This window comes from Octodon degus, unplaced genomic scaffold, assembly GCF_000260255.1.
Source record: "Octodon degus isolate 3935 unplaced genomic scaffold, OctDeg1.0 scaffold00036, whole genome shotgun sequence".
NCBI lineage: Eukaryota > Metazoa > Chordata > Mammalia > Rodentia > Octodontidae > Octodon > Octodon degus.
The window spans coordinates 13,359,835-13,386,965 of NW_004524612.1; the positions used below are offsets into that span (position 1 = coordinate 13,359,835).

At 49.7% G+C, this 27,131-nt stretch overlaps 1 protein-coding gene across 7 annotated transcripts in view; it reads left to right on the forward strand.

Moving 5' to 3' along the window:
- The window catches only part of Ptk2b (protein tyrosine kinase 2 beta), a 129,166-nt gene that overhangs the window by 87,270 nt on the left and 14,765 nt on the right, over window positions 1-27,131 (forward strand). For all 7 annotated transcript variants that reach the window (XM_023714723.1, XM_023714727.1, XM_004630687.2 and 4 more), the window contains 19 exons: window positions 7,985-8,163; window positions 8,694-8,781; window positions 9,858-9,937; window positions 17,014-17,076; window positions 17,284-17,338; window positions 17,693-17,833; window positions 18,173-18,247; window positions 18,787-18,888; window positions 19,369-19,486; window positions 20,259-20,298; window positions 20,594-20,640; window positions 21,352-21,402; window positions 21,763-21,860; window positions 22,545-22,629; window positions 22,800-22,900; window positions 23,040-23,155; window positions 24,013-24,113; window positions 24,282-24,371; window positions 25,080-25,284. In XM_023714723.1, the coding sequence (XP_023570491.1) occupies window positions 7,985-8,163; window positions 8,694-8,781; window positions 9,858-9,937; window positions 17,014-17,076; window positions 17,284-17,338; window positions 17,693-17,833; window positions 18,173-18,247; window positions 18,787-18,888; window positions 19,369-19,486; window positions 20,259-20,298; window positions 20,594-20,640; window positions 21,352-21,402; window positions 21,763-21,860; window positions 22,545-22,629; window positions 22,800-22,900; window positions 23,040-23,155; window positions 24,013-24,113; window positions 24,282-24,371; window positions 25,080-25,284 (1,835 nt within the window). The remainder of the gene's footprint in view (window positions 1-7,984; window positions 8,164-8,693; window positions 8,782-9,857; window positions 9,938-17,013; window positions 17,077-17,283; window positions 17,339-17,692; window positions 17,834-18,172; window positions 18,248-18,786; window positions 18,889-19,368; window positions 19,487-20,258; window positions 20,299-20,593; window positions 20,641-21,351; window positions 21,403-21,762; window positions 21,861-22,544; window positions 22,630-22,799; window positions 22,901-23,039; window positions 23,156-24,012; window positions 24,114-24,281; window positions 24,372-25,079; window positions 25,285-27,131) is intronic.

Below are 27,131 nucleotides of genomic sequence, written 5' to 3' on the forward strand. Positions count from 1 at the left end.
TGCAAGAGCGTAACATGCATGACCTCTATTCTCCCTGTCAATACAGTTCTTGTTTCCCACTGAAAAGTCTGGAATCTGGCCTTTGTTGTCTTCATTCCTATCAGCATTCCCAACTCTTAGCTCCTACTAGAACTGCCTGTCAGGCTCCATTTACACCATTCTAGGGCTTTTCTAGCCTGCATACCAAACCTTTCCAAACTTCTCCTACAAACCAGTTACAACAACTTTTAAACCATGTGGTAAGGTATAACCACAGCAACAATTTCATTTCTTGGGCTAATTTTATTTATTTATATATTTTTATTTTAGGGAAGGGTCTACAGGGTGTTCACAGTCTCACTACTAGATCTGACTCATAGTGATCCACCTGTTTACAGCCTCCCAAGAGCTGGGATTACAGGCATATGCCACCATACCCAGTCTCAATTGCTGTCTCAGCGCACCCCTGGGAGCAGGGGCAGCACTGCAGGCCCCAGGGATCAAACCCCCAGCCCCTGCACCTGCTTGCAGGTGCTTTAATCCACTGAGCTGTTTGGCTGGCCCCTAATTTTTTGTACTAGTCAGATTTTCAATTGCTGAAACACAGCACCCTCAACTCAAAAAAAAGGCTTAATTTGATACCTAATTTTAAAGGATTCAGTTCAGCTGAATCCTGTTGGCTGGTTGCAAAACAGAAACATCATGGCTGAAGAATATGACAGACCAGAGATACTTAGTTCATGGCAGCCAGAAAGCAGAGCAGGAGAATAGTACCAAACAGAAAAGATGGGGGGCCAGATACAAGGCCCAAGGCCAAGTGTCCATGACCTACCCAGCCATATCCACAGATGTGTTCTCCCAATCCTTTGGGCATCTCCAAGGCCAAATAGTTAACACAGGCCTAATAGGCACACTTTCTACCATGACAACAGTGACAATAGCTACCATTTATTGAACTGCCACTTAATGTATTTACCATTGGACTAACCACTTTACACATCTGTGCCCCACATAAACTTTGCAGTCTCAGTAGAGTGTCACACTCCAAAAAAATATTAGTCTGACAACTAAAACATTTAGAAATAAATTTAAGTACTTATAATCATTTCTTGAAGGAATATTAGTGGGATGTCTCCACTAAGATCAGTAACAAAATTTCTTAAAGTTCTATAAACACACAGCAATTAGAACCAAAGCAACTGCCCATGCCTATCTAATGCAAGGTTAGACATGTACTGTTGTTTTAATTTCTATTGGAAAATGTCTGTCTTAGTTTCCCAGGGCTGCTGTAATGAAGCATAGCAAACAGTATGGCTTAGAACAATAGAAATGGATCATCTCACAGTTCTGGAGGTCAACCCCAATATCCGGGTGTCAGCAGGGTCAAGCACCCTAGGGCCCCCACAGGGATCCTCCTCTGCCGTCATAGCAGTGGCTTTGCCAGCACTTTGGTGTTCTTTGATCTGCAAATGCATCACTCGAATCTTGTTTATTCACAGGCTATTTTTCCTTGTGTGTGCTTCTCTCTGAATCCAAGTTTCCATCTCTACAAAGGACATCAATGATACTGGATTAGAGGCCCCCCTAAAGACCTCATTTTAACCTGATTTCTAAATAAGATCACACTCTAAAGCATTATAGGTTGGGACCCCAACCTGTGTTTATCAGGGAGATCTTGCTGTATATATGTGCACATTTCTTGGGGATCCAGGAGAGGAGACAAAAGCTTTGGGAATCAGGAACAGCTTCACAAAGTACCTGGTGGTGCTGACTGAGCCTTAAGGATTATCTGGGATGCCTGTGAGCTCCCCAGGAGGAGACAGGAGAGAGGAGAGGGGAGAGAGGAAAGGGGAGAGGGGAGAGGGGAGAGGGGAGAGGAAAGAGGAAAGCGGGGGAGAGACAGACAGAGACAGAGACAGAGACAGAGACAGAGACAGAGACCGAGGCCCAGGCTCCCCCTAGGGGAAGAGTGGAATGTGCCCAGGCACAGAGAAACGTAAGAGTTTACTGTGTTGAGGGAGGAAAGAGCCCCTGAGTCCAGGGGACAACACACATTATGGATAAAGCAGGGGAGGCAGGACTGGAAGGAGTATGTGGATGGAAATCCCAGCGAGCCTTTCATGTCTGTACTATGCAAGTTGGGTCTTGTGGAAGCTGAATTTTCACATGGTGTCTCCCGTGTGGGGAACTCAAAATATAAATATATCAAAGAACAAAATGAAGGGAAAGTGGTAGGAAACAGGGAGACAGACTTCAGACAGATGTAGAAATGGTCAGGGAAAGCGGAACAGGAGAGGATGGGGGAAGGGTGTCAAATATGATCAAGATACAATATGCGTACCTAGCAAGTTCTGAAATTGAATGTAATTATTGCATATCACCAACATGTGCCAATTAAAAAAAAAAAAAAGAAAGAAAGAAATGGGCTGTGGTATTTTCCCCAGGGGAGATTGTTTCAAAGTGTGGGTTTTATCCTAGCATATAAAATGTGAATATAAATATAAAATTAGGCAGTTTGGTCCTGTTTTACATCAGAGAGTGGACTTTGCAAAGACAGCTCTGATGTTCCTAGGCGGTATGATTTCATTGGCCCTGCCTCCTGCTTTTGTCCACGGTTGACTGGAAGATCCTTCTGTGATGCATGGCTGTAAGTTATCCTGGGCCTGGGGACAAGCAACCCAGCATATTCTTTCTTTGTCTCTGACCTATGAGAAGAAAATCTCGACAACAGGGCAAGAGAAGACTTTGGGTTTTCATGCTACTTGATAAAAAGCAAGCAAGCCAGCATTAGCAAACAGGAAGAGAAGCCCTGGATGTGAGGATGTGTATAAGAAGGCATGAAAAGGCCTTTCCCGTCCGAGATGCAAGCCATGGGCACCTGAGTGTGTGGAAGGCCTCCTCAGGGAAGAAGGCAGCATCTTCCTGTAGCAAAAAGGAATCCTGGACTCACCTCGGGGATCAAATTAATTAAGAAAGTTTTTAAAAATAATGTTATCTATCACAACCCAGTGAGTAAGCGTCTTGTGCTGTCATTTCTAAGGAATGATTTATTTATAGAGAAAAAAATATTGACTCATTGATGACAATTGATGAGCTTGGAGAGAGCCCCGATGCCACTGCTCTCGCTGTTTGCGTAAGAAGCTGCGTGAATGCCAGAGGAAGAGCCAAGGAGGCAGGCGGATATGGAAGCTGGCAGGAGGGAGATGACTGCAAACCTCTGAGCTTATCCTTCCTGGCCCCTGAATTTCAGCCAGGGACTTCCTCCAAACCTATGAAATGTAGGTTCTTCTACTGCACTGGAGCCCCTACCTGTACCTGCATGTTGGTCATTTGTGGTCTAAATGGAAAAACCATTCTGCAGCAAGATAGGATCAGAGCTCCAGGGAGGAGACTGTGGCCCAGAGCACTGTTATCCTGCTAGAAGGGGAGAGCAGAATTGGATTCATCTCCTAGTTCCTGTGACTCAGATGTCAGTGCCCCACATCACTTGTGGTCATCAGCTTTGCTCTTCCCCAGCTGTGCCTGATGGATGGACACGCCATGCACAGGTGGGATGCAGTTCCAGAGTTGACACAGGTTCCTAAGGCTGAGCCCTGTCCCCAAGACAGCCTTCCTTGCACACCTGGCGGTAAGCTCCAGGATTCCCAGAGTGTGCACCCTTCTGACCAACTAGCTCAGAATTTGGAAGTTCCCGCTACACTCTTGGATTGGATTCTTCACTAGAACAACTCACGGGACTTGGGAAGGTGCTGCACTTATCGTAGTGTGGTTACAAAGAGCACAGATCTGAGCCAGCCAGATGAAGACATGCGCAGGACAGGCTGTGGAGGATCGCACACATGACGCTTCCGTGTCCCTGTGGCGCACATGCCTCAGTGTGCGGCACCGACCAGGACACTTCTCTGAGCTCGGGTTCTAGAATTTTATGAGAGTTTATTATGTAGGCATGATGGGTTCATTGGTGGAATCGTTGTCCACATCATCGGATTTGCTCTCCAACTTCCTCTATCCCTCAAGGTCTGACTGTCAAGTAGCTGAAGCTCCAGTCTTCTCATCACAGAGTTGGTCTCTCCAGCCTGAAAACCTGGCCAGCTCTCAGCTGCCCAGCCCTCTCCCATGTGCATGAGCACAGAGTTGTTCATGAAACAGCACAGAGACTCCGAGTATCATGGGACGACAGCTGGGCTGTAGCAAAGGTCAAATGTGGATAGAATTTAAAGGTGACCTGTACGGCACTGGAGAGTGAACACACAAAACAGACACTAGGAGGACACCTGTGAAAGATAAACTGTGATTAGTGAGATTTGCAGTCTGGCTTTTCTCCTGAGGGTGCATTCCCATTGGCAGGGACACGGGCGGGCAGCAGCCTTGCGAGCTTGAGGTGTCAGAGCTATCTTGGGGCTTCAGGGTAACAGAAATTAGGAGGAAATGACAGAGACTGAGCCCCAAATTTTTAAAAATTAATTTTAAAAAATTATGGGCTGGGGAGATAGCTCAGCAGTCTAAGCACCTGCCTGGCAAGCATAAGGACCCGGGTTTGATATCTGGTACCACATGCCATGCTGGCCACTGAAACTGGGTGTGGTGGTGCATGCCCATAATCCCAGCACTGAGGAGGCTGCGTAGTGAGATCCTGTACCAAATAAATAAAATATAAACATTTTTAAGATTTAAATTTTTTTTAATTCTTAATTTGTAAATACACTAACATATGCAATCTATTTAGGACTTAAATTTTTACACTGAAAGCTACAAACATTGTTAGCAATTAAAGATCCTAAAGAACAGTGGTGTACTGTGTTCAAGGATTGGAAAACTCAGTGCTGTTAAGACACAAGGTCTCCCCCATCACACCATAGATTTAACACAAACCCCACTGCATATTTTTGAAATAGAAAGTGAACAGCTGATTTTAAAATTTACATGAGCATGCATGTAAAGACCTCCAATATCCCAATAGTCTAGGGGAAAGTGCTAGAAGACTTACTGTGCTTGACTTCAAGTTCTTTCCTAAAGCTACAGCAATGCTGACAGCACTGTGAGCTCCATAGAACAGAATGATAATTTAGAAATAGACCCAAGCTCGGTGGCCAGCTGAATTTTTACAAAGACAGAAGAACAGTTTACTTGGGAAAAAAAAAGTCAACAACTGATACTGAACAACTGTACATCTACTCCTGCATTACACCATACATGTTATTAAGGCAAGATGAATCAAGACCTAGAAGTAAATGCTGAAGTTGAGAAGCTTATAAGATAGTCCCCAAGTCATGACTTGTTAGGATGCAGGCAACACTAGCCATAAAAGAAAAGCTAAGTAGATTAAGCCCTCTCAAAGGACTAGAATAAAAAATAAAGATACCATGGACCTGAAGGAAATGTTCATAAAATATATTGTAGAATATAGGCTTTTCTAGAATGTATAATGACTTCCTGAAACTCGATGGTAAAAATATAACAGGAAAAAAATAAGCAAAAGATCTGAACAAGCATTTGCTTCGCAAAGGAAAGACTATGGATGGCCACAAAAATATTTTAGCACAATGTCATTAGCAAAGTGCAGATTAAAAGTAAATTGAGATATTACTACATATAGCTACTAGAATGGCTAACATTAAAAAAGAATGACAACATTAAATATCAAGGGAAATATGGTATAATGGGAGTGTTGTGTCATTGTGGAAGGATAAGATAGAATAATCTTGGCCATTTCTTAGGAAGCCAACACTTAAAACCTTTCTCATGAAGGCCCAGTAATCCTCCTCAACATTTATTCCAAGATAATATATACACAAAGTACTTGAATTTAATTCACAATAGAAAAAAATGAGTAGTCCCTGTTGCCATGAGGGAACATAGTGGTTTGTATGTGGAGCATTATCCATGTGTAGAAGGAAACCATTTACTGTCATAAGAAGCAATATGGATGAATCTCAGGCATTATGTTGGGTGAAAACAAACTGGACACAAACATGACCATGTGTTAAAGGATTGCATTTTGGTAATGTTCTAGAATCTGCAAAACTGACACCAGGAGAGGGAGGTAGTTGCCTGGAGTGGATCTGGGAGTGGCCAGGCAGAGAAGTGACAGAGGAGGAATATGAGAGAACTTTCTGGGGCTCTGGAAAGTGCTGTTCCTTAATTGATGTGTGGGTTACACGAGTGTATTTGTGCATCAAAATTGCACTGTGAAAGCTTATGCATTTTTATGTATGTGAATTTTACCTTAAAAAGAAGAACTGGAAAAAATTAATTGTTGAGTCATGGCTCGAGAGTAGGTGGTGGCATAAATGAAGGCAGAGAGGCAGGATGTTGGTCGTTGTTGAAGTTGGGCTGTGTGTAGAGGGTGTTACTGTATTTACTTTGCATATGTTTGAGTTTTTCAAAAATAAGTAGTACAGCAGCCCTCTCCTTTGGACAATTAGACATTAGTCCAGGGGATTTCAGTTGGGGAAGGAGAAAGCTCTAGGTTTAAGCATCAGAGATGGAGGCTGCTGTTGGGGTTCAGAAGAGAAGGGGACTTCAGGTAAAACGTCAATATGACCAAATGAACAGAGCACCCAAGAAGGTCAGTGAAAACAGGAGTGGGTGGGTGGAGGTACTGACAAAATCGTTGGCTGCATATCTCTGAGCTCATCTCCTTGTCCGTGTCCTCTCCATCCGGGTACCATAGATCACAGCCCTTTTCCACATGCCCGTCCCTGGGTTGTGCTTCGCACACCGATTTGCTGTGATTGCTGACACCGCTAACACGTGCATTCTCTGCCTCAAATTCCCCATCTGTTGTTTCACAGAGCAAGAATCAGCTTCTCTGATGGACATTTTCTTTCCTAGTGGGGATATGGAGAAGCAGATTTTCCTTTAAGAAAAATGGCATATTTCCTTCTTTGTGTTCTAATTAAAGAATTAATTTACTTACTAAATTAGATAGCTTCTTGAGAGGCATGTCAATATAAACTAAAACTGAAATAATGGGCTGGACCTGCTTTTCTAGCCAGATAGTGGCAGCCGACCTCTCCCACACCGCTTGGCTTTCCCACTGCCTAACAGAGCCAGGTCAGTGCCTGGGAGTTCTTAAATGTCCATGCAGGAATGATCTGCTCTCAGTTGAGGGCTTGGCTCACCCATTATCTGCAGAATTACACAAAGAGCCTGAGTTAAAATGGCCCCGCAGTGATTTCAGAGCAAGGCAGGACTCTCCTGGTAGCTGCCCAGCTGGCCCTCCTTTTGATCCCCTTGTGGCCCTGGGCCCAGAGTCTGTGGCATCAGGCTGTGGGCAGGTGGCCCACTCCACCACTGGGTGACAAGAAAGTAAGAATAAGAAAGGGCTGTTTCTTGCCAGCTATTTCTGTGGCCGGGCTTCCTGTGGACTGCACCACCCACTCCCCTGTTGGAGCCTTGTCCTCTGTCTGATCCTGCCCCACTAATGCCCAAATCAGCTGGGCCAAGTGGAAACCCTGAGCCCAGTGCTCAGAATTCAGAATCCAGCTTAATTCTGTGAACCATACGACCTGCATCTATTTCTCCATCACCAGATGGGAATGGCGACTCCTGTTTGCTCCCGTGTGCTATGAAAATTCAGTGGAAGCATGTGTGCGGAGTGCCTAGCAGTGCCTAGTGTGGTACTCCATAGTGCTGGTTAAGCCTGAATCATTTAGGAGGGGCTCTTTCCATGGCAGGTGCCCAGAGATTATTAGTACTTTGCAGTGCAGCGAAGAAGCACAGAATCTGTGCTCTCTGCCTGTTTTCTTCCTCGGTTCTGCTCTCCTCTTTCAGTTCCTCTACCTCTGTTTCACACTGACAAGTTGTTCACTCGTCAGGTGGAATCCCCATGCACAGCATCTTGCACTAAAGGGCTAGAGAATCAAAATCTTACAACAGAATTGTGCCTCACAGAATCGCAGTGGTGTATGTGTGTGTGCATGCATACACACGTGCGGGAACACATGGGGATTCTGGGCACAGCCTGGGACCCCCCTGAGGCGTGGCCTTCTCCTCTCTGCAGGAGATCATCACTTCCATCCTGCTGAGCGGGCGGATCGGGCCCAACATCCAGCTGGCTGAGTGCTATGGGCTGAGGCTGAAGCACATGAAGTCAGATGAGATCCATTGGCTGCACCCACAGATGACTGTAGGCGAGGTGCAGGACAAGTATGAATGTCTCCATGTGGAAGCTGAGTGGAGGTAGGAACGGGCATGACGGATGTGGGGTGCGGAGGTCCTGCTTAGAGTGCTCCCTAGCCTCGGAATCTTCTAGCAAATCAGAGAGGCGTTCCATACCTCATCCTCTTGCAGTGACTGATGCACGTATTTTCAAAGCCTAACATGGGCTCGTAGTGCATCGTTACCCCAGGGCAGGTGTCTAGGAGTAACGCCAGGCAGGCTGCTGTTGGCTCCGTGGTGCAGGGGTGGGCAAGACTGATGGAGACGCCAGGCCAAGGGCTGGCCTGTAACTCTAAGGGAGACCTTGCCATGAGGAAGAACAGTTGGCAAATCACAGCTCGTTCTATTACTCCCCTGCCACCTCTTGGTCATGGTCCTCCACCTAACCACAGAGGAAGGAGAACATGAACTAGTGTTGAAAGGACAGCCAAAGCTCTGAACTGCCCTTGCATGCTGTGGGGAACCGTGGGATGGTGCTTCTGCCCTGGGGTGGTCACTGTGCTTTCTGAGATCCCTGCTTCCTGTGTCACCCAGAGTCTGTCCCATCACAGGTATGACCTCCAAATCCGCTACTTGCCAGAAGACTTCATGGAGACCCTGAAAGAAGACAGGACTACGCTGCTTTATTTTTACCAGCAGGTATGGAGTGCTCCTTAATTGTCAAATACTGTCTGTCCTGTCCAGGGGAAGTGAAAACACAAAGCCCGGTGTTGGAGATTTTCTAGGAAGCTTCTCTAGAAGCCATTCCTTGGCTTGTGGCCAGCAGCCCCAACCTGTTTGAGCTGCTTAAATGCAAACTAACTCATTCCTGAGGTTCCCAGCACTTCTTGGGCTTGCATATTGGCCGGGACCTGCTAGTGAAGCAGAAAGAACAGATTAGTGCTCAGGCTCTGAGGTCCTATACACCTGGCTTCTAGTCCAGCACTGCCATTTATTAATGTGGTATTTCAGGAAATTAATTTACCTTCATGAAGTTGTCTTCTGTTCTATAAAATGGAAAAATAATACCCTCTACTTGTAAAATTGTTGTAAAAACTAAATAATATTATTGGCATTGCATTAGTCAAGTGCATCTAGGAAGGAAAAATATCCCAGACTTGTAGCACTTGCCAATTCCCATGGTGTAAACTCTCCCACCATGGCCTATTTCAAGCTACCTATAGGATGCCCACCAACTCACGTTTCTGGAAATGTGATACCTGCCTCTGAGCTGTTCCCAGGTGGTCTTGCCTACTGCTGGATAAAATGAGCCCGTGGCACAGCACCTGCACGGAGCAGAGAGAGCTAACGCCTCCATTTTCGGTCTGTTCTCAGCTCCTCCTGCATGCCCTCTGGGTTTGCTAGATACCAAGCCAAGTGTTTGCTGGACCATGGACGACATCAGTTCCCACCACCTGGGCTTTGGATAAATTACTGACTCCTCCCTAAACTTTAGTTTCATTTTCTCCAAAGTGGGGGTGGGAAAGGACTCTGGACCTTCCAACTCAGGGAGCAGGAGAAAATGCGTATGAAAACTCCCCCAGACTCTACAGCCTCAGCATGTGGTGGTTGAGCACATTTCCCGGGGGCTAGAAGCAGCACCAAGATGGAGCCCAGCTCGGCTCCCCACCCCTGCTCGGTGCTTGTCCTTGGTGGCATGAGCGTGAGCTGTATTTCGGATCTGGAGTAATCAGGGAACGCAGGTATGAGTCTGACCCAGACCTCTCTCCCACCAGCTCCGGAATGACTACATGCAGCGCTACGCCAGCAAGGTCAGCGAAGGCATGGCCCTGCAGCTGGGCTGTCTGGAGCTCAGGTAGGTGGCCAGGGCCTGTCCTGGGAGAGCACTGTGCTAAATTCTCAGCCAAACCAGAGGTTCCTGAGCTGCTTGTCATCTGACCACCAGGAATGAAAGGAAAGGAGGGCCAGCTCCACTGGGCCTGGTTTCCCCTTCCCTTGTCCTGCCCCTGTCCTGGTCTCCAGGCTGTCTGTGTCTTCCATCTGCCCGTTGCCTCTGTAGCTGCTCAAGCACTTCGGAAGGGCCCTGAGACCATCAGCATGTGGGGTCTCCAACTCTGCTGCCCACTACTGCATGCCAGCTTCTTCTGTAGGCAAGAAGTGCACATGCAGGAATTAGCACATCATCCAGAGCTGGAGATGATGGGTGTGTATACCATTACCCAGAATATGAGGCAGAGTGAATACGTGGCAGCCTTCCACATAGGAGCAGTGATCCTGCCGGGGGGCATGAGCAGGAGGGGATTGGAGGCGCTGCTGGAAGGCAGAGAGAGATCAAATGGGAGAAATGGGGCCGGCAGTTTGCATTCCAGACCCAAGGATCAGTAGAAGGAAAACATAAACTAGAGAATTTCAAGGAAAGCAGTTAGAAGGATAAGATAGGCTGAAAAAGAAGGCCCCACTGTCACAGGGCAGCCTAATGGCATCATCACGCAAATGACAGGCTTCACTGGATTGATGGTCTTCCAAATATGGCCCTGCTCTTGGCTGTCAGTGAGCCACTGTCCTTTGGGACAGAAGAGAACAATGTAGCTAAGCCTGTGCCTCAGCCTTGTCTTGACCAGGGCATTGCCACTCGGTTCTGCCATCATCTGCCTTTCCACCTGCTTCTGCTGCTGATAGGTAGGTTAGATGCCTTATCTGATTTAGAGCAATGGTTGCAACATCTGGTTACAAAACCCTTCCCTCCTGGGAGTGTAATACATTGGTGACGCCCTGCCCCCACCCTCAGGACTCTGGTCCCATGGGCCTGAGCAGAACCTTAGAAGATGTACCTTGATCGGTCTCCCAGATGACTTGGATGTGGTCTGCCTTGTGCAAGTTGCTGGGAGGACTTGCTGGACCATTCCCAGAGTACTTGTGGTTTGCTGGGTGTGCAGAGCCAGGTTAGTAGAGACTAGGTCTCTGCTGTTCTTCCACAGAGCTGGGTTTCCAGAGAGGTTTCTGCTGAGTGGATGGGAAAGCAAGGGTCCCACATTGACCTCAGCATCTGAGACATGAGTGTGAGCTGTATTTCGGGGCTGGAGTAATCAGGGAACGCAGGTGTTTGTGAACAAAATGTGTCACAGTCTTGAGTGTTGCTTATTGCCTTGTATTGGACAGCCTCCGTCTCAACAAGCAAGGGAGCACTGGGTCCTCGATGTAGTTGGGTAGAAGTCAGCCCACTTTGCTGCCACTGTAGTGGCCCCAGAGCTCAGTACTGGTGTCCGTGGCAGCCTCTGAAGGTTAATCTATCATTGCATGCCCTCGTCCACTTCCCAAGACTACTGTAGTCTTATCACCTGCATCACACCCTACAGCCTTCCCCTCTGAGATTAGACAATTATAAGAAATTTCTCTTTGCTTCTGTATTTGTGGATTTGATACCAACGACTGCAGTCTCTTACCTTGAGATTCCAGTAAGTTACCTGTCAAGCACAGGGCAGACAGAAGCCCGGAGAAGACCCTTTAGCATTCTGCTTCACGTACTTACACCCTTCAATCATCACCAAGTTGTTACTAATTATGGTGCAATTGCCAGGCAATGTGCTACCAGGCTGGAAGGCCAGTGAGGTTCTCCTCCATGCAATATTGTCACAAGTGTGCTAACCAAACCCCAGTCTGCTCCTGGTCCCAGGCTGCTGAAAATGGCACACTGCTTAAAGTGTCCCGAGCCAAAGGAAGAGTCAGATAAGTGTCCCTGTGCTGGTAGGGACAGAGTTTGCAAGACACACACTTTGTGACCTAATAGATGTTCAGGCTTAATAATTTTCAAATGAAAAAGGTAGAACACAAAACCATCCACAATGGTTCAAGGAGGAGCTATTTTTATTTTAGGTTACAACTATTTCTATACTTTTTTTTTTGAAAATCAGGCCATCAGGCAGAAGGTTCCTGGGCTCTACTTCGTTCCTGAAAATCACGGACAATAGTCCCTTGTCCTGTTAGCCTCACCATTGCATAACCTGCCCACAGACACATGACATCACTGGGAAAAGATAATGCATTCTTTCCTGGCTTAAAAAAAGACATCGGCTATGTGCGCGAGACATGAGAGTCTTGTTGCAATCGCCAGCAGGCTTGATTCCTGCCAAAGACGGGGTGAAGGGCAGAGGTTCTCCAGTGGGCCTTTGTTCACTGTGTCACTCTGGGCAGGTTTTGCTGTCTCCTTGCACCCTGGCCTTCACCTGTGAAATGGGCGTGGTGATGATAGTGGCCCTGCAGGGCTGCAAAGGAGAAGAACCCCGGGCTAGTGTATTTAGAGTGTGTGGAACAATGGAAGGGGAGAAAGCCTTCCCTCATTTCTTCATTTAGCCCTTATTTCTCTTTTGTCCTTACTCACTGACTTGCATTTTTATGTTTTGTCTTTACCATTACCTGTTTGCAATACATAAAAGTTGTATTCATCTTAGGGAGGAGATACGTATACTTAATATATCTTAATTCCTTTTATTCCCCTACTCCTCCCCTCATCTCTAGTTACTGTTTCTACTTGCAAAAGGTCCATTTCCCTGTTTCCTGTTGTCTATATTTTTAGTTGAATTGTTTAAAGAAGTTTTAGATTACAGAAACATTGAGCAGAGGTATATAAACCTTCTCATCTATCTCTGTCCCTATTCGCCCACCCCCGGGTCTACATATCCCACTGCGATGGATGAAGCGACATACATGCAATGGTTTCCATTTAGGTTCACTGTGTGACAAATGTGTGTATCCACATTATACCTTTATATAGAGTAGTTTCACTGCCTTAAAAATTCTCCTTACGGGCTGGGGCTGTAGCTCACTGATAGAGCACTTGTCCTGATGCAGGGAGTCCTGGATTTAATTCAGAGCCCTGCAAATCATCATCACATCCTCAGTATCAAGGTCTGAATTCATGAATCCCTCCTCCCTCACCTTGCCAGCCACTGGTCCTTTTACTGCCACCAGAATCCCTTACAGTTAGAGTGACGTCTAATCTATTTTCATTGATTTATTTAGCATGCTTAGAAATTCTAGATATATTAATTTCTGTACATATTCCAGTATGTATAAGACAATTTTAAATTTTAGCAGAGATGTTAAATATTACTGCGGATTTAATTTTAGGAATCAGATAACTTGTTCCCTCAACCCAGGACAGCCGGGGCCCACCCCGCCAGCATCTCAGAAGGTGCTGACCTAAAAATGTACAGTGAATGTGTAACTGAAGATGCTCTAAGTAGTAACTGATACTAGGTAACGATTAGCAGAGAACGAATACAGCCTTGCTTTACTTTGCAAAACATTTAGGCTTGTAGCTAATTTATAATTGTTGGTAACAAGTATCTATTTCTATCGCTATTTAGAAGGAAAACACAACCAACTGGATTTTTGCATAGAAGTGCTTTTGTTTACTGCTGCCCTGACCCATCTCAGGCAGGGGCTGTGCCTTCCGGGCTTGGAGGCTCAGAATTGCGGGCTCCGGCTTGCAGGTGCATGGGGCACCAGGGGGCGCTCCTAGCGGGGCGGCCTCGCCGGGGGTGGCGCGAGGTTGCAGAGTCACAGGAGTGACATGAGTCTCAGCACAGAGGACTGTAAAACTCACTCTGTGAGAACAGTGAAACCCAGACTGTGGCCCCGCCTGCAGCGGGGACTAGGGCGGCCTGGCGGCGTTACCCGGCTTCCTGGGGGCTGCACGTTGTTTTCATTCTACTTCCTTGATGATCCTAAAATTGCTATTACTGTATTTTTCATACGTTTTACTTTTGAAATGTTAATTCCAATATTTCTTTAGCTTCAGTTAGCTAACCCTAAGTATAACCTTTAAATTTGCTGTTTAAATAAGCAGGTCTTCACAGTTCTTTTCCTGTGAATCTCAAAGCCCATCCATCCATTCATTCATTCACCCAGCAGCAGGCCTGTAGCAGGAGTGACCCGAGGCAAGGCTGGCCCTCCTGGGAAGGCATCCTCTCTGTCTGAAACACTCTTCTCGTTGCCCTCCAGTAAAGTCCTCTTTTTCTTTTTTTGTTTACATTTTATTTTTAATCAATGCATAGTAATTATACATATTTATAGGCATTTATAATTTCTTGATGGTGTGAACATTAAAAATCCTCTTAGCTTCTTAACTGCCTATAGTATCCTTACCTCTTCCCCTACTCTGTAGAGAACCCCCAAAATGCATTCCTACTCTTGATCTGTAACATCACGTCTGGGGCTGAGGGTTAAGGAGAGGCTGGTGAACAACTCCCCTCTCCCCTCTCCCACCACCAACATCATCCCCTATAGGCCTTCTGCTCGGTCATGCTTAGAAATCCCCTTTTCTGAATTGTACTTTTGCATCACAACAAAAGGAGAAAACCATTGAATTTAGCTTCTTTTTTTTTTTTTTTTTTGTTAAATGAATGTTAAGAATATTAGTTTTCTTTTAATTGGTTTTGCAGAATTTTTACTTGAAGGAGTAAATCCCTCCCACATGGCAAATGTTTTCATTCAATAAATTATGCATGAAATGAGGTCTTCTGTCTACACCGTGGCAACCAGGATAACCAAAACCCAGACATACAGTGAAAGAAACACCCACGGTTCAATGGGGGGCCTTGCCATCTTCTTTATTTCACTTCCTCATTTCCTTCTAGCTCTGTGTAATATAATATGTTTTAAGAATTTCCATATCTTCATCCTTTCTTGGAAGAAGAAAGGATAGAAATATTTTTCAGTAGTATAAAACCAAGTAGAATTCAGTAGCATCTACTGAGGTCTAAAATGTCACTATTCCTTAATCCTCATTCAAATGTACTCATTGCTGATTGAATGAGAAAACCTCATATAGGGGACGTTTTCTCTTCCGCTTTCCCTCCATTCTGCTTAGAGTGTGCAGGACAGGCCCAGCTTGCCCTGGACAGAAGGAGCCTGCGCTGTTCGTTTCATGTTTCCATTCCTTTTATTCTTTTTGTTGTTTTGCATCACTTCTGAAGTGGTTGAGGTTGGTGCAGTGGTGTGTGTGTGTGTGTGTGTGTGTGTGTGTGTGTATGTGTTGGGGGCTGGGAGATAAAGGTAGAAAGATAGGACAAGGACATAATAAACATCATTTTCTTTCAAATATAGGGCATCAGGGAACTGGGGTTCAATCCTCAGTGTGGTGTGCCTGCCCCACCCCCTGGGGTGCCGTGAGACAGTGATTGAGACTGGGCATGGTGGTGCACACCTGTAATCTCAGTGCTTGGGAAGCTGAAAACAGGAGACTTTCTACAAGTCTGATCTGTGTAGTGAGACTCTTTAGACCCTGTATTAAAAATTTTTTTAAAAAATGCATATATATGTGTGTGTATATTTATATGAAAAGAGTTAAGCTCAGTCTCCACAGCTCCAGGAGACCAGTAAGTGAAAGGAACAGCAGAGGAGGTCATTGATCCAAGCCTGTGGCAGCAAGGGGCCAGGCACCGGGCAGGAAGGAGCCTCATCTTACACTGCTATGTAATTGTTTTTCCTGCCTTGAATTGTTTTTAGATAAAACATAGAATACTGGTCCAATGTGGAACATGGGGAACATCAGGAAAGGGTAAGGGTGCCTCCAGAAAGCCTGGAATTCAGATAGCCAGGGAGAGCCTCCATGAACACAGTCGCTCCATTCTGATTTTTCCCAGTGGGTTCATTTTTCTAAACACAGAGCCTTATTTGTTGAGAAGTAACTACTCATGTTACTTGACAATATACTAGAAGGCTTCATTCATTTCAGGTCGTAACATTCCATGTTTCATGATTGTAACGGGGATGTCTTCCTTGATTCATTCTTTGGGTGTTCTTCTTGACCCTATCGTTTGGAAATATTTCTCTAGTTTCTTTTCAGTTTTAAAATGAATTTATATTTGTGCTTGTCCTTTCCTCCCCTGGGAATAAATATCTAGATGGATAGAGGGGCCGGGTGAGGCTCCACCCTTTCTGTTTACTAAACACAACGAACTGTCTGAATTCATTGCTTTTGAATCAGAAGCTGTTTCCTCTCTTCGCTTGTGCATCAAACTTTTCCAAAATATCTATAGAGCACCTGGGTGAAAGGAACACTGGGTTGTTCTCATGTAGGATCAACACTAGGACAGTGGAGCAGCAGGCCTTATAGGAAAGACAGGAAAGCGTGGATGGAGACACTGGCTCTTGTCAGGGTAAGCCACACTTGTTGCAAAAACAGGATAGAGTCATGGGTCCTTTAACTGGAGACACACCGTGCAAAATGTGTCACTGGGTGATGTCATTGTTGTGGGAACATCATAGACTATATTTACACAAACTAAGACAATTTTATATGAGAGTGATGTAATCTTATGGGATTATATCTGCGGTCCACTGTTGACCAAAATGTCATTGTGTGTCACCTGATAGTATATAAAAGTCTTCCTCAACATATCCATTTCTAGTAACAGTGGAACTCAAGAATATGTGTAAAATGATTAGTAGATATCACTTCTGGCGATAGGACTATGGACTCCTCTTGCTTTTTCTGTTCTGTAGATTTTAAAGTCCTCATATGTACATCTAAGGATTATTTAGATGAACACACAAACCTACATGCATGATATTTCAGAGATAGAAAATGAATGAGAAAGAAATCATAAAGAAATTACTTCCAGAAGAAAGAGTGCATGCCTGAGTCCTGTGCTTTCTGAGACCTCAGAGAGAGCCGCCATCCTCATTCCCAGCTGCCGACTGCATAGTCAGGGCTGAGTCGCCCTGAGCACCATGCTGGTGTCTTCTCTACAAAGGAAGTTTGTGGGATTTCCTTTTCCTCAGTTTTCTAACTCCCCAATTTTGACTCATCCAGCTTTTGTGCTCCCTGGCAGGGGAAGAAAAGTTCTAGGCTAGCACGGGGCATTGCACGCCCTGTGCCTTGGCCTCAGTCTCTCAGCAGTGGCCCTTCTCTTTCTGTCCCTCCAGGCGGTTCTTTAAGGACATGCCCCACAACGCGCTTGACAAAAAGTCCAACTTTGAGCTCCTGGAGTAAGTCCTAAGACTAGCCCTGCCCCTGTCCTTCTCCCTTTCTTCCCACTCCCTAATTTTCCAGTACCCCTCGCCTACTCGTCCCTAGCACAGACCTGGCAGCCTCCTTGTCCCTGGTCCCCAAGCCCTCTCATCCCCTCCTGATTGGCCAGAAGCCCTGGGTGACAGAGAGATAAGTCAGATGTGTGTTTGTTTCCCTTCTTTCAGAAAGGAAGTGGGGCTGGACCTGTTTTTCCCAAAGCAAATGCAGGAGAACCTGAAGGTAAGGAAGCCAGTGGGTGAGGATTCCAGAAAGCCCCTTCATGCAGGTCCCTGGGGCTGGAGCTAAAAAGATCTGGCTAGAGATCCTCAGAGAAGCCTGTATGTCTGGGCTGTTCTGTGCCACCTGGATGTAGGACATCAGAGTACAACCCATGCACCCCTGTCTTCTGTGGTTGGGAATCAAGATGGGATGCATCTGGCTCCGTGCCCCCTGGAAGCCTGGCTCATTTCGTGGGTTAGGGTTAAGAGAGAGCGCTGGGGTCATCCTGCAACAGCAGGCAGCCTTTCATGCAGGCCTGAGGGAAGGAGCCAGCCCCGAGCAGCAGGCCTGGCTCAGCACTGCCCTCCTCCCCAGCCCAAGCAGTTCCGGAAGATGATCCAGCAGACCTTCCAGCAGTACGCCTCGCTGCGGGAGGAGGAGTGTGTCATGAAGTTCTTCAACACCCTAGCCGGCTTCGCCAACATCGACCAGGAGACCTACCGCTGCGAACTCATTGTAATCACCTGCTCCCCCCACTGTGCCCAGTAGGACCAGGGGCCTTTGGGGGACTGTGTGGGTTCGTCTCCCTGTAGGTGCTTTGGGAATGAGGAGTTGCTGACACCCTACTGTGGGAATCGTGTTGGCCCATATGAGTGTTGGCCTCCAGATCTGGGATGTGGGCTCAGTGAGCAAGGTGTGGTAAGGGATGGGCGTATGGACAGGGCTTTAGGGTGGAAGGAGTCAGAGGACCTGCAGAAGAGTGGCCCATGGCTAGCTTAGTGAGCTTTGCTTCCAACTCCTGAATGTGAGGTGGGGCAGAACCAAGGACCACTGTCCCCTGTCCTTTCATTCCAGCAAGGATGGAACATCACTGTGGACCTGGTCATTGGCCCTAAAGGCATTCGCCAGCTGACAAGTCAAGACGCAAAGGTAGGGAGTGCGGAGCGCAGGTCCCACCTCACCCAGCTGGCAGCTCTGCTAGGGGTTCTCACCCTTTTGCTGCCTCCCACACCCCCTCCCCAAGCGGACAGCAGAGCGCTGAGGCATCCACCCAGGCCTTGGAGCAAGTTCTGCAGAGCAAGGGTAGGGTGACCATGGGAAGCAGGAGCTCTTTGTGTTCTGGTGACTGATCTGCCCAGGGGTAGGATGGAATGGAGGTGGGGGAAAGGATGCTATTAGCATTCTTCCAGCTCAAAGAGGAGAGCTGCTCTTTCAAAGGCAAGATGAGCTAGTGACTCTCCTGGCATTCTGGCCCAGTCCTGAGGTTGTAGCCAACTTGGCGTGTGACTCTGGCACGCAACCTTGGGCAGGTCCTGCTTTTCTCCTCTGCACAGTGAGGGCCACGGGCCAGGTGGTCCTTCTGCCTGTCCCCCAGCGCCTCCTCCCTGCCGCTCCCGCCATGCTGCCTGGCCGGATCCCGTGAGGGCAGCAGCCTCACGAGCCCTTTCCTCCCTTCTCCCCCTTCCCAGCCCACCTGCCTGGCGGAGTTCAAGCAGATCAAATCCATCAGGTGCCTCCCGCTGGAGGAGGGGCAGGCGGTGCTGCAGCTGGGCATCGAGGGCGCCCCCCAGGTGAGCGTCCCTGCGGGCCGGATGGGGCCAGGGCCGGCAAGGGGCAGGGTTGCCTGGCCTTGGAGACTGTACTAAGCAGACTGTGCCAGTGGCCAGACAAGGTGCTAGGATAAGGGTCAGTTCTGAGGACATGCCGGAAATGTTACTTATTCATCTGCCTGTCAGGAAAGAAGCGGGGAAAGCTATGGGGCAGACCAAGTGACCCCAAATCAGGTACAAGTCAGAGGCCCCACATTCCCCAGGTGGGCAGTGATGCTCAAATCAAGCCGGCAGACTTTGTCCCCATCCCCTCCCGCCTCCTGTCTTCTGTGTCCTTTCCACCTTGTACCTGGAGCTCTGTTTCTGGATGAGACCAGGTGATCTGTGGAAGGGCGCCCCCTGGTGGTCGTGAAGGATGCAGGCCGAGTGGCAGGGAGGTGCCGCGGAGAGTTGGGTGGGGTCTTCCCCAGGCCTCGCCTTTCACTGCTTTCTTCTCGGCAGTCCTTGTCCATCAAGACCTCGTCCCCAGCAGAGGCTGAGAACATGGCTGACCTCATAGACGGGTACTGCCGGCTGCAGAGGGAGCATAAAGGCTCGCTTATCCTTCACCCCAAGAAAGGTGGGTGTCCCCTTCCAGGCAGGGTGGCCCAGCAGCAGCACAGGTGGGCCCCGCAGGCTGGGCAGAGCGGAGCAGCTTGGCCCCTGGCCCAGGAGCCGGTGCAGAGGCTTGAAGAGTGTGGAGAGACGATGGTCACACAGCCCGCCTGTGCTTCCTGTGAGGCCTTCCTGCACATCAGCTGCAGGCCCAGCCCTCACCAGACACCCCGGCCCCTGCTAGAACCCGGCTAATTCCACCCCCACTTCTCCATCCATGTGTATGGCCCTGGTTGGGGGTGTGGTCTGGAGCAGACCATAAGGGCCGGCCCATATGGAGTGGATTAAAATGCCTACAAGCAATTGCAGAGGCTGGGTGTTCCATCCCAGGCCTGTGGTGCCGGCCCTGTCCCCGGGGCGCGCTGAGGGGGCAATTGAGATTGGGTGTGGTGGCACTCGCCTGTAATCCCAGCTCTCGGGAGGCTGTAAACAGGTGGATCACTATTAGTCTGATCTAGTAATGAGATCCTGAACACCCTGTAGACCCTTCCCTTAAATACTAAATAAATAAATAAATAAATAAATAAATAAATAAATAAATAAATAAATAAATAAATGAAGCAGGCCACGCAGGCAGGGTGAAGTCAGCAGAGAGGATTCTGGCCACAGAACGGGAGCTCCCACCCTGATGCTGAATGAGGAACAGGACGGTGGGGAGGGGTCACCTTGTGCGAGCAGCGCAAGGGTCCTTCATCCATCCAGGGCCCCACAGCCTTCCCTTCTCTCTGTGTCCCCAGATGGTGAGAAGCGGAACAGCCTCCCTCAGGTCCCCATGCTGTGAGTATCACAGGAAGGGCAGCTCAGCCTCAGTCCTGGGGGAGGAGGTGGAGGAACAGGAACACCCCTCCCCCATCCCCCAGGGCGCATCTCCCCCTCCCCACTTGCGGGAATAGTCCCTGTCACCACTTGACATCATCTTGCCTCATCTTGGGGGGAAGGGTCACAGCTACCAACTTGTTACCAGCCGGCCTGGCTACTTCTGCAGATGGGACAGTGGGTGAGGGGTCCAGGGTTGCCTTGGGGAGCGCAACCCCGTTCTGTGCTCACCTGGCCCCTCTCCCTCTTTGCCCAGAAACCTGGAGGCTCGGCGGTCCCACCTCTCAGAGAGCTGCAGCATAGGTGAGCCTGCCACTACCCTCTGCCTGCCCCCTCCTCTCCATGCCCTCCTGCCTGATCTGGAGGTATTACCAGGCAGGCCCTCTAAGGGCAGAGGCTGTCACTCCTCCATGAATGCTTTGACATGGCATTAATGCTAACAGGGGCGGAGCGGAGCGTAGAGGGGCTTAGTGCCCGGCATGGTGTTTTTCTTTGCCACGCGGCCACAGGCAAAATGCTGCAGGCTGGGTGGCTTGAAAACCAGTGTAGGCGTCTGTGCTGGTGTCTGTCAAGACCAAGATCAAGGTGCCACCAGATTCTGAGTCTAGAGACAGCCTCTTCTTGGTTTACAGCTGGCTGTCTTCTCATTGTGTGCTGCAGTCATGGAGAGAGCGAGCTCTGGTCTCTCCTCCTTTTCTTTCCCCTCCATGCCCCTCTCCTCCCTTCCCTTCTTCTTTCTCCCTCTCCCTTACCTTTTCATAACAGTCCTAAATAGTAACAGGAGATTAACCAAGTTGCCCTAAGTAATCTAACTAGGAAACAGCAAGCAGGGCCTCAGGCTAAGGTGCTCTAGGCTCTGCAGTTGACTCAAATGCTGGGTCAGGAGTCTGGGACTCACCTAGTGTTTCCCCCAACTCCACCCCTTGGCTATATTGGCCTCCAGGCCTCCTGGTTCCTGGCCTTGTCCAGTGCGGGCACCTTACCCACAGGCTGGGCCTCTTCCTGTCTTTCCAGAGTCCGACATCTATGCAGAGATTCCCGACGAAACCCTGAGAAGGCCAGGAGGTAGGTCCCTGATCCTACCATGGTGAGGGGCAAGGGCCCTGGGAGACAGCATAATGGGACTCACGAGGAATGTTCTCTCCTTCATTGTCCCCATGAGCTCAGACAGGAAAAGCCAGTAAAATTGGCCAGCTGAGATGTACTGTTGGACCTTTCCTATGCCCCATGGCTGCCCAGAGTCTGAGGACATGGACCTGGGAGCTGGCCCTTCCCCAGGCTGGACACAGTGGGAATGCCCAGCCCCTTCCCAGCCCAGCCCCTGGATCATCACCCAAGTGTTGCTGGAGGTCTGGGGGAAGCCCAGTTAGATCCCACGAGGATACCTGCCCATCACTGCCCTGAGACATGGTTTGCTCTGTGCAGGTCCACAGTATGGCGTCGCCCGCGAAGATGTGGTTCTTAATCGCATTCTTGGTGAAGGTTTCTTTGGAGAGGTCTACGAAGGGGTGTACACGAATCATGTGAGTCCCGGACTCTTCCCCAGGGGCTCTGATCTGGCTGGAGGTGGCAGCCCTGACACTGTGTCCCTGTCCACACAGCTGGGAATGCTCATTAAATTCCCAGGGAGCAAGGGGGCAGATGAGAGCTGTTCCCAAGGAGGGCAGCAAAGTGCAAGATGGAAGTAGAGGCAGAACCTGGAGAAGGGCCACCCAGGACAGGTGGGAGGATGCAGGGGAGGGTGCCATTCCCAGAGGAAAGGCAGACCTGGTGAGCCAGCTTGGTTGAGTCTCAGACTGATGCACTTTGCCCTGCTTCCAGCAGGCTGGAGAGGGCAGAGCCCTAGGGACAGCACGGCACGGTATAAAACAGCAATACAGAGTGAGGAGAGCCCTGAGCCATGTCTGACTGTGACCCCGCCACCTGCCCACTCACCTTGGGCTCAGCATCTCGTCATGACTGCCTGTCTGGAATTACTCGAGCTCTGAAGCCCTTTCCGGTTCTAACATAGCCTAACCAAGAAGGAAGAGATAGGAGATGAGAGGAAGAGAAAAGGGTAGAAAGAGGCTGGGGTATTGAAGTGCCAGGGTGAGGCAGGTCACCTGCTTGCCCTCAGCCGGGCCTCGTCTGTGGGAGCTGAGCTGGGGCCAGCGAGGGACATTTCACTTCAAGCTGCAGCGAGGTCTCTGAACACAGTCTTATTGCAGAAAGGGGAGAAAATCAGTGTGGCTGTCAAGACCTGCAAGAAGGACTGCACTCTGGACAACAAAGAGAAGTTCATGAGTGAGGCAGGTAGGCGTCCCCTTGGGGGCCTGAATGCTCCAGTGCTCCAAGGCCCCTGGGAAGGGGCGGTGGGAGAGCGCTGGGACCCCCACTGGAGGAGGGCTTCTCCCAGGCGGCGCAGCAGGTCGCATCTGTCTTGTGTGACCTTAAACTGTCCCCGTCCCTCTTGTGCCCTACAGTGATCATGAAGAATCTCGACCACCCGCACATTGTGAAACTGATCGGCATCATCGAAGAGGAGCCCACCTGGATCATCATGGAGCTGTATCCCTACGGGGAGGTGAGCAGGGGACGGGGTGAGAGACTGACGATGGCTGTGTCACAGTCGAGCCGGGCACGGGGACATTGAGAACACGGGGCCCTGCCCCAGCTCTCTGCCTCCTGAACTCGGCTGCTGAGTGCACCTCTCCTTCCTGCAGCTGGGCCACTACCTGGAGCGGAACAAGAGCTCCCTGAAGGTGCCCACCCTCGTCCTGTACTCGCTGCAGATATGCAAAGCCATGGCCTACCTGGAGAGCATCAACTGTGTTCACAGGTGAGCACGGTGGGCAGGGCTAGAGAGTGGCACCCCCAAAGCTGTGATCCACTGGGCCTGTGCCCAGCAACTTGGAGACCTGGGTGGCCTCTGTGGACTGTTTCCTCCCCCCATGGCTCTGTTACTAAAAGGATCCCCTCAGGCTGCAGTCTCTTCCTGCAGCCTAGTACCTCCAGCCTCCCTGAGTGCCCAGAAGGGCTCCCTCCTCCTGCTCCTCCAGCTCACTAGCCACTGGGTAGCAAGTGGTCTGGGGAGAAGGTGCTGAGCTAGAAAAGCACGATAGGATGCTGGGGTTCTGCTGGACCCACTGGCTCCCCAGATCCCAGTGGCATGGAGTGGGTCCCTCCCTCACTGACCTCTCTTCATTCATTCATTCATTCATTCATTCATTCATTCATTCATTCATTCATTCATTTATCCACTCACTTGGCCCTCATGTTATGGAGGCCCTACTTAGAGACAAGCACTGTCCCAAGTGCAAGGACAAAGTCATGATCAGACAGAAATCTTTCCTTGGGAGGCTCAAATGTGAGATCTCAGCAGGCAGGGGCTGAACAGTGGAATATTAGGTCTGTTCCCTTGTTTAATGGGAATCATGCACTTTTAAACCATCTTTTTATTAATAGAAATGAACATGTGCAGCGGAGCTGCCTGTGGAGCCAGCCAGCCCTGGGTTGGGTGTGGCGCCAAGACTTGAGGGGACCTGAGACAGAGGGGACTCCTCCTGGGGGGGGTGGGGCTAAGGGCTCAGCTCTGGCATGGGCTACCTGGATAAGAACTTCTTCCTGCTGAAACCAGTTAGAGACCTTCCAGGGACCTGGGCAGCACCTTACCTGGTCTTCCCATCCTTCCTCCAGGGACATCGCTGTTCGGAACATCCTGGTGGCCTCCCCTGAGTGTGTGAAGCTGGGTGACTTTGGTCTTTCCCGGTATATTGAGGATGAGGAGTATTACAAAGGTGAGGAGACATTCCAGCCACAGCTGTGTCCCTAGTAGAGTCCCTGGTGCCAACATCCCAGACAAAGGGATCCTGCACTGGGCAGCCTATGTCAAGGGCCAGTATTTCTGGAAAATTCTGGATCTTTCTTCCCTCAGTAACTCCCATATACCTCTTTGCCCACCAAAGCCTCTGTGACTCGTCTCCCAATCAAATGGATGTCACCTGAGTCCATCAACTTCCGCCGCTTCACAACGGCCAGTGATGTCTGGATGTTTGGTGAGTGGTGATGCCGGAGGGTGCAGAAAGGACCTCAGATTCTCAGCCCCATGGGAAGGCTAAGAGGGGGGCATAAGGACTCCCCTGGAACTCCAGAGTCTTGCTCACTGTGGCCACTGAGGAGTCCTAGAAGTGGGGAGGCAGGTAGGAGAGGGAGGTGACTTGGGCCACAGATGGCTTGGTCAGTATGGCTTCTTCTTCCTGGAAAAGGCTTTGTGATAGCCACAGGGACTGAGGAGGAGACATCCTAGGTGCCCCTCATAGAACACAGGGCCCTGTAGATCCCCCCAGCTCTCCCACAGTGGGCCCCATCAAACCACCCCATTGTTGCTCACATTTCCCAAACAAGGAAACTGAGGCTCAGTCAAGTCAGGACCTTGCGTTGGATCACACAGTGGCAAGCCTTGGTGCTCGGCTTCCAACCCCAGCTTTCTAGGGGCTTCACACTTCCCTTGAGATAGTGCTGGCTGTCCCAGTGCCAGCCACCTCCTGATCCCACAGAGCCCTAATAGTTCCCTCTGGAGTGGTCACAGGAGGGACACGTATGCTGCAAATGTAGGCTGCTGGTCTCTTGGGCAGAGCACCAGGCTGGGCAAGGGGAGTGGAGGCATGGGTGCTCTGCTGTGACCTTGCGCCGCTGGCCAGTTGCTCTGGGGGAGCTGGGCTGGCCTTTCCCAGCACAGACCGAGCCTCCTGCTCTTCCCCCAGCTGTGTGCATGTGGGAGATCCTGAGCTTCGGGAAGCAGCCTTTCTTCTGGCTGGAAAACAAGGACGTCATCAGTGTATTGGAGAAGGGGGACCGGCTGCCCAAGCCTGACCTCTGTCCACCTATCCTGTACACCCTCATGACCCGCTGCTGGGACTACGACCCCAGTGACCGGCCCCGCTTCACAGAACTCGTATGCAGCCTCAGGTGAGCACCGAGAGCCTCCCATCCAAGCCAGCCAGGCAACTACTGGCTTTGTTCCCACCAGCAACCAGTGAGCTCAGTTTCAAAGTTAGTAACCTGCCCAAGGCAGTGATGGGGGCAGGGACTTGCACCAACTCCCTTCTGCCTGACACTGAGTGCAGTGTGCTGTGACCTAAGCCACCCTTCCAGAAGAAGTTGTAAGAAGCAGGCACCCAGCAGCTGTGTCGGGAAGACTGGAATCCAAGGACTGGACCAGCATGGACCAGGAGTCCACACTGTGTAGAGTTTGGGACCTGTGACTTCCTGGCTCCTCCACTCCACTTTGAGCTTAATTCCCAGTTAGCAAAGGGTGGGAACCTTTGGACTTGTCATTAAGGCTGTCACCAGGGGTCTCCTCTCCCATTTTTTTTTTTTAACTTATTTATTTATTTAGTACAGAGTCTCGCTACCCAGTTCAGGTTCATAGTGATCCTCCCATCTCAGCCTCCCCAGCACTAGGATTACAGGTGTGCGCCACTGCACCCAGTTTCAGGGCCGGCATGGCCTGCTGGGGATCATACTCGGGTCCTTGCGCTTGCCAGGCAGGTGCTTAGACCGTTGAGCTATCTCCGCAGCCCCACCTCTCCCTTCTGATTGGTCGAAAGGAGGCCTGAAGGCCTGCTCCTACTCAGTGCCCAGTAACTATTATTTCCCAGGGTACAGAGAGGCCACAGGTGAAGATGTTATCCATTTTAGGGCCACAGGGCTCCCCACTTCCCCACAGGCAGGCCGCCATCAGCCCACTGTCAGCTCTCCTGTGAGTGGTCACACTTTCTTTGCTTTCGGGGGTGGGGGGAGTCCAGCAGGCTTTTCTGTGAAGGACCAGACTGTGGGTATCTGAGGCTCTGCGGTCTCTCTAGGTCTCTGGAATTTGCCCAGCTCTGGCAGCGCAGGTTGAAACCAGCAAGAGTGTGCGAGTGGTGTGGCTGCTCGACAGAACTTTGTGTGCACACTGGCACTTGAACTTCACATCATTTTTCCACGTCATAAAATATTTCTCTTATTTTTTCTAATCCTTAAAAATGTGATGATCATTCTCATTGGAAGTCTTATAAAAATAGGTGGGCAGGCAGCGTTTGCCTGTAAACATAGTTTGCTGACCTCTTCTTCAACAAATCTGCTGCTCAGACAGCAAGCGGACTTTCAGGGCAAGAAAACAGCCCCTAGAGATGGCTGCTGGGAAGCCCCTGGGGGCAGCAGGGAGGGCCCTGCTAGTGTCTGTGGGGTGGGGTGCCCAGACAGTCTGTGGAACTGTGGCTTAGCGCACCTTGCGACCTCCACCTCGACTCTCTCAATTACTTTGTACTCACCCTTGTCCTTCACAAGGGAGCTCTGAGAGGCCAGAGGATGCTGGAAAACTATTTGAAAGATGTCATGGGAGAGGGCAGAAGCCCTGGGTGAAGAGTGTGAGCTTGCAGTCTGACTGGGCCCGAAGAGCAGTGACAGGTGTCTGTCCTTGGACTGAGAGGGGTCCCCATCAAGGGTACCAAGCTGCACCCTGTCCCCACCCCAGGATGAAGTGACCAGAAGACCCAGAAAGCCTGCTGTGGGCCACGACCTGGCAGTCTTTCCTTTAGGGTTAAGAAAAAATCTGACAGGGCTGGGGAGATAGCTCAGCCAGCATAAGCACCTGCTTGGCAAGCACAAGGTTCCAAGTTCCATCCAGAACCCCGGGCACACTGTGCCAGCCACTGAAACTGGGCATGGTGGCACAGCCTGTAAGCCCAGTACTGAAGAAGCTGAGACAGGAGGATCACTGTGAGTCTCAACTGTATAGCGAGACTGTATATCGAGAGAGGGAGAGAGAGAGA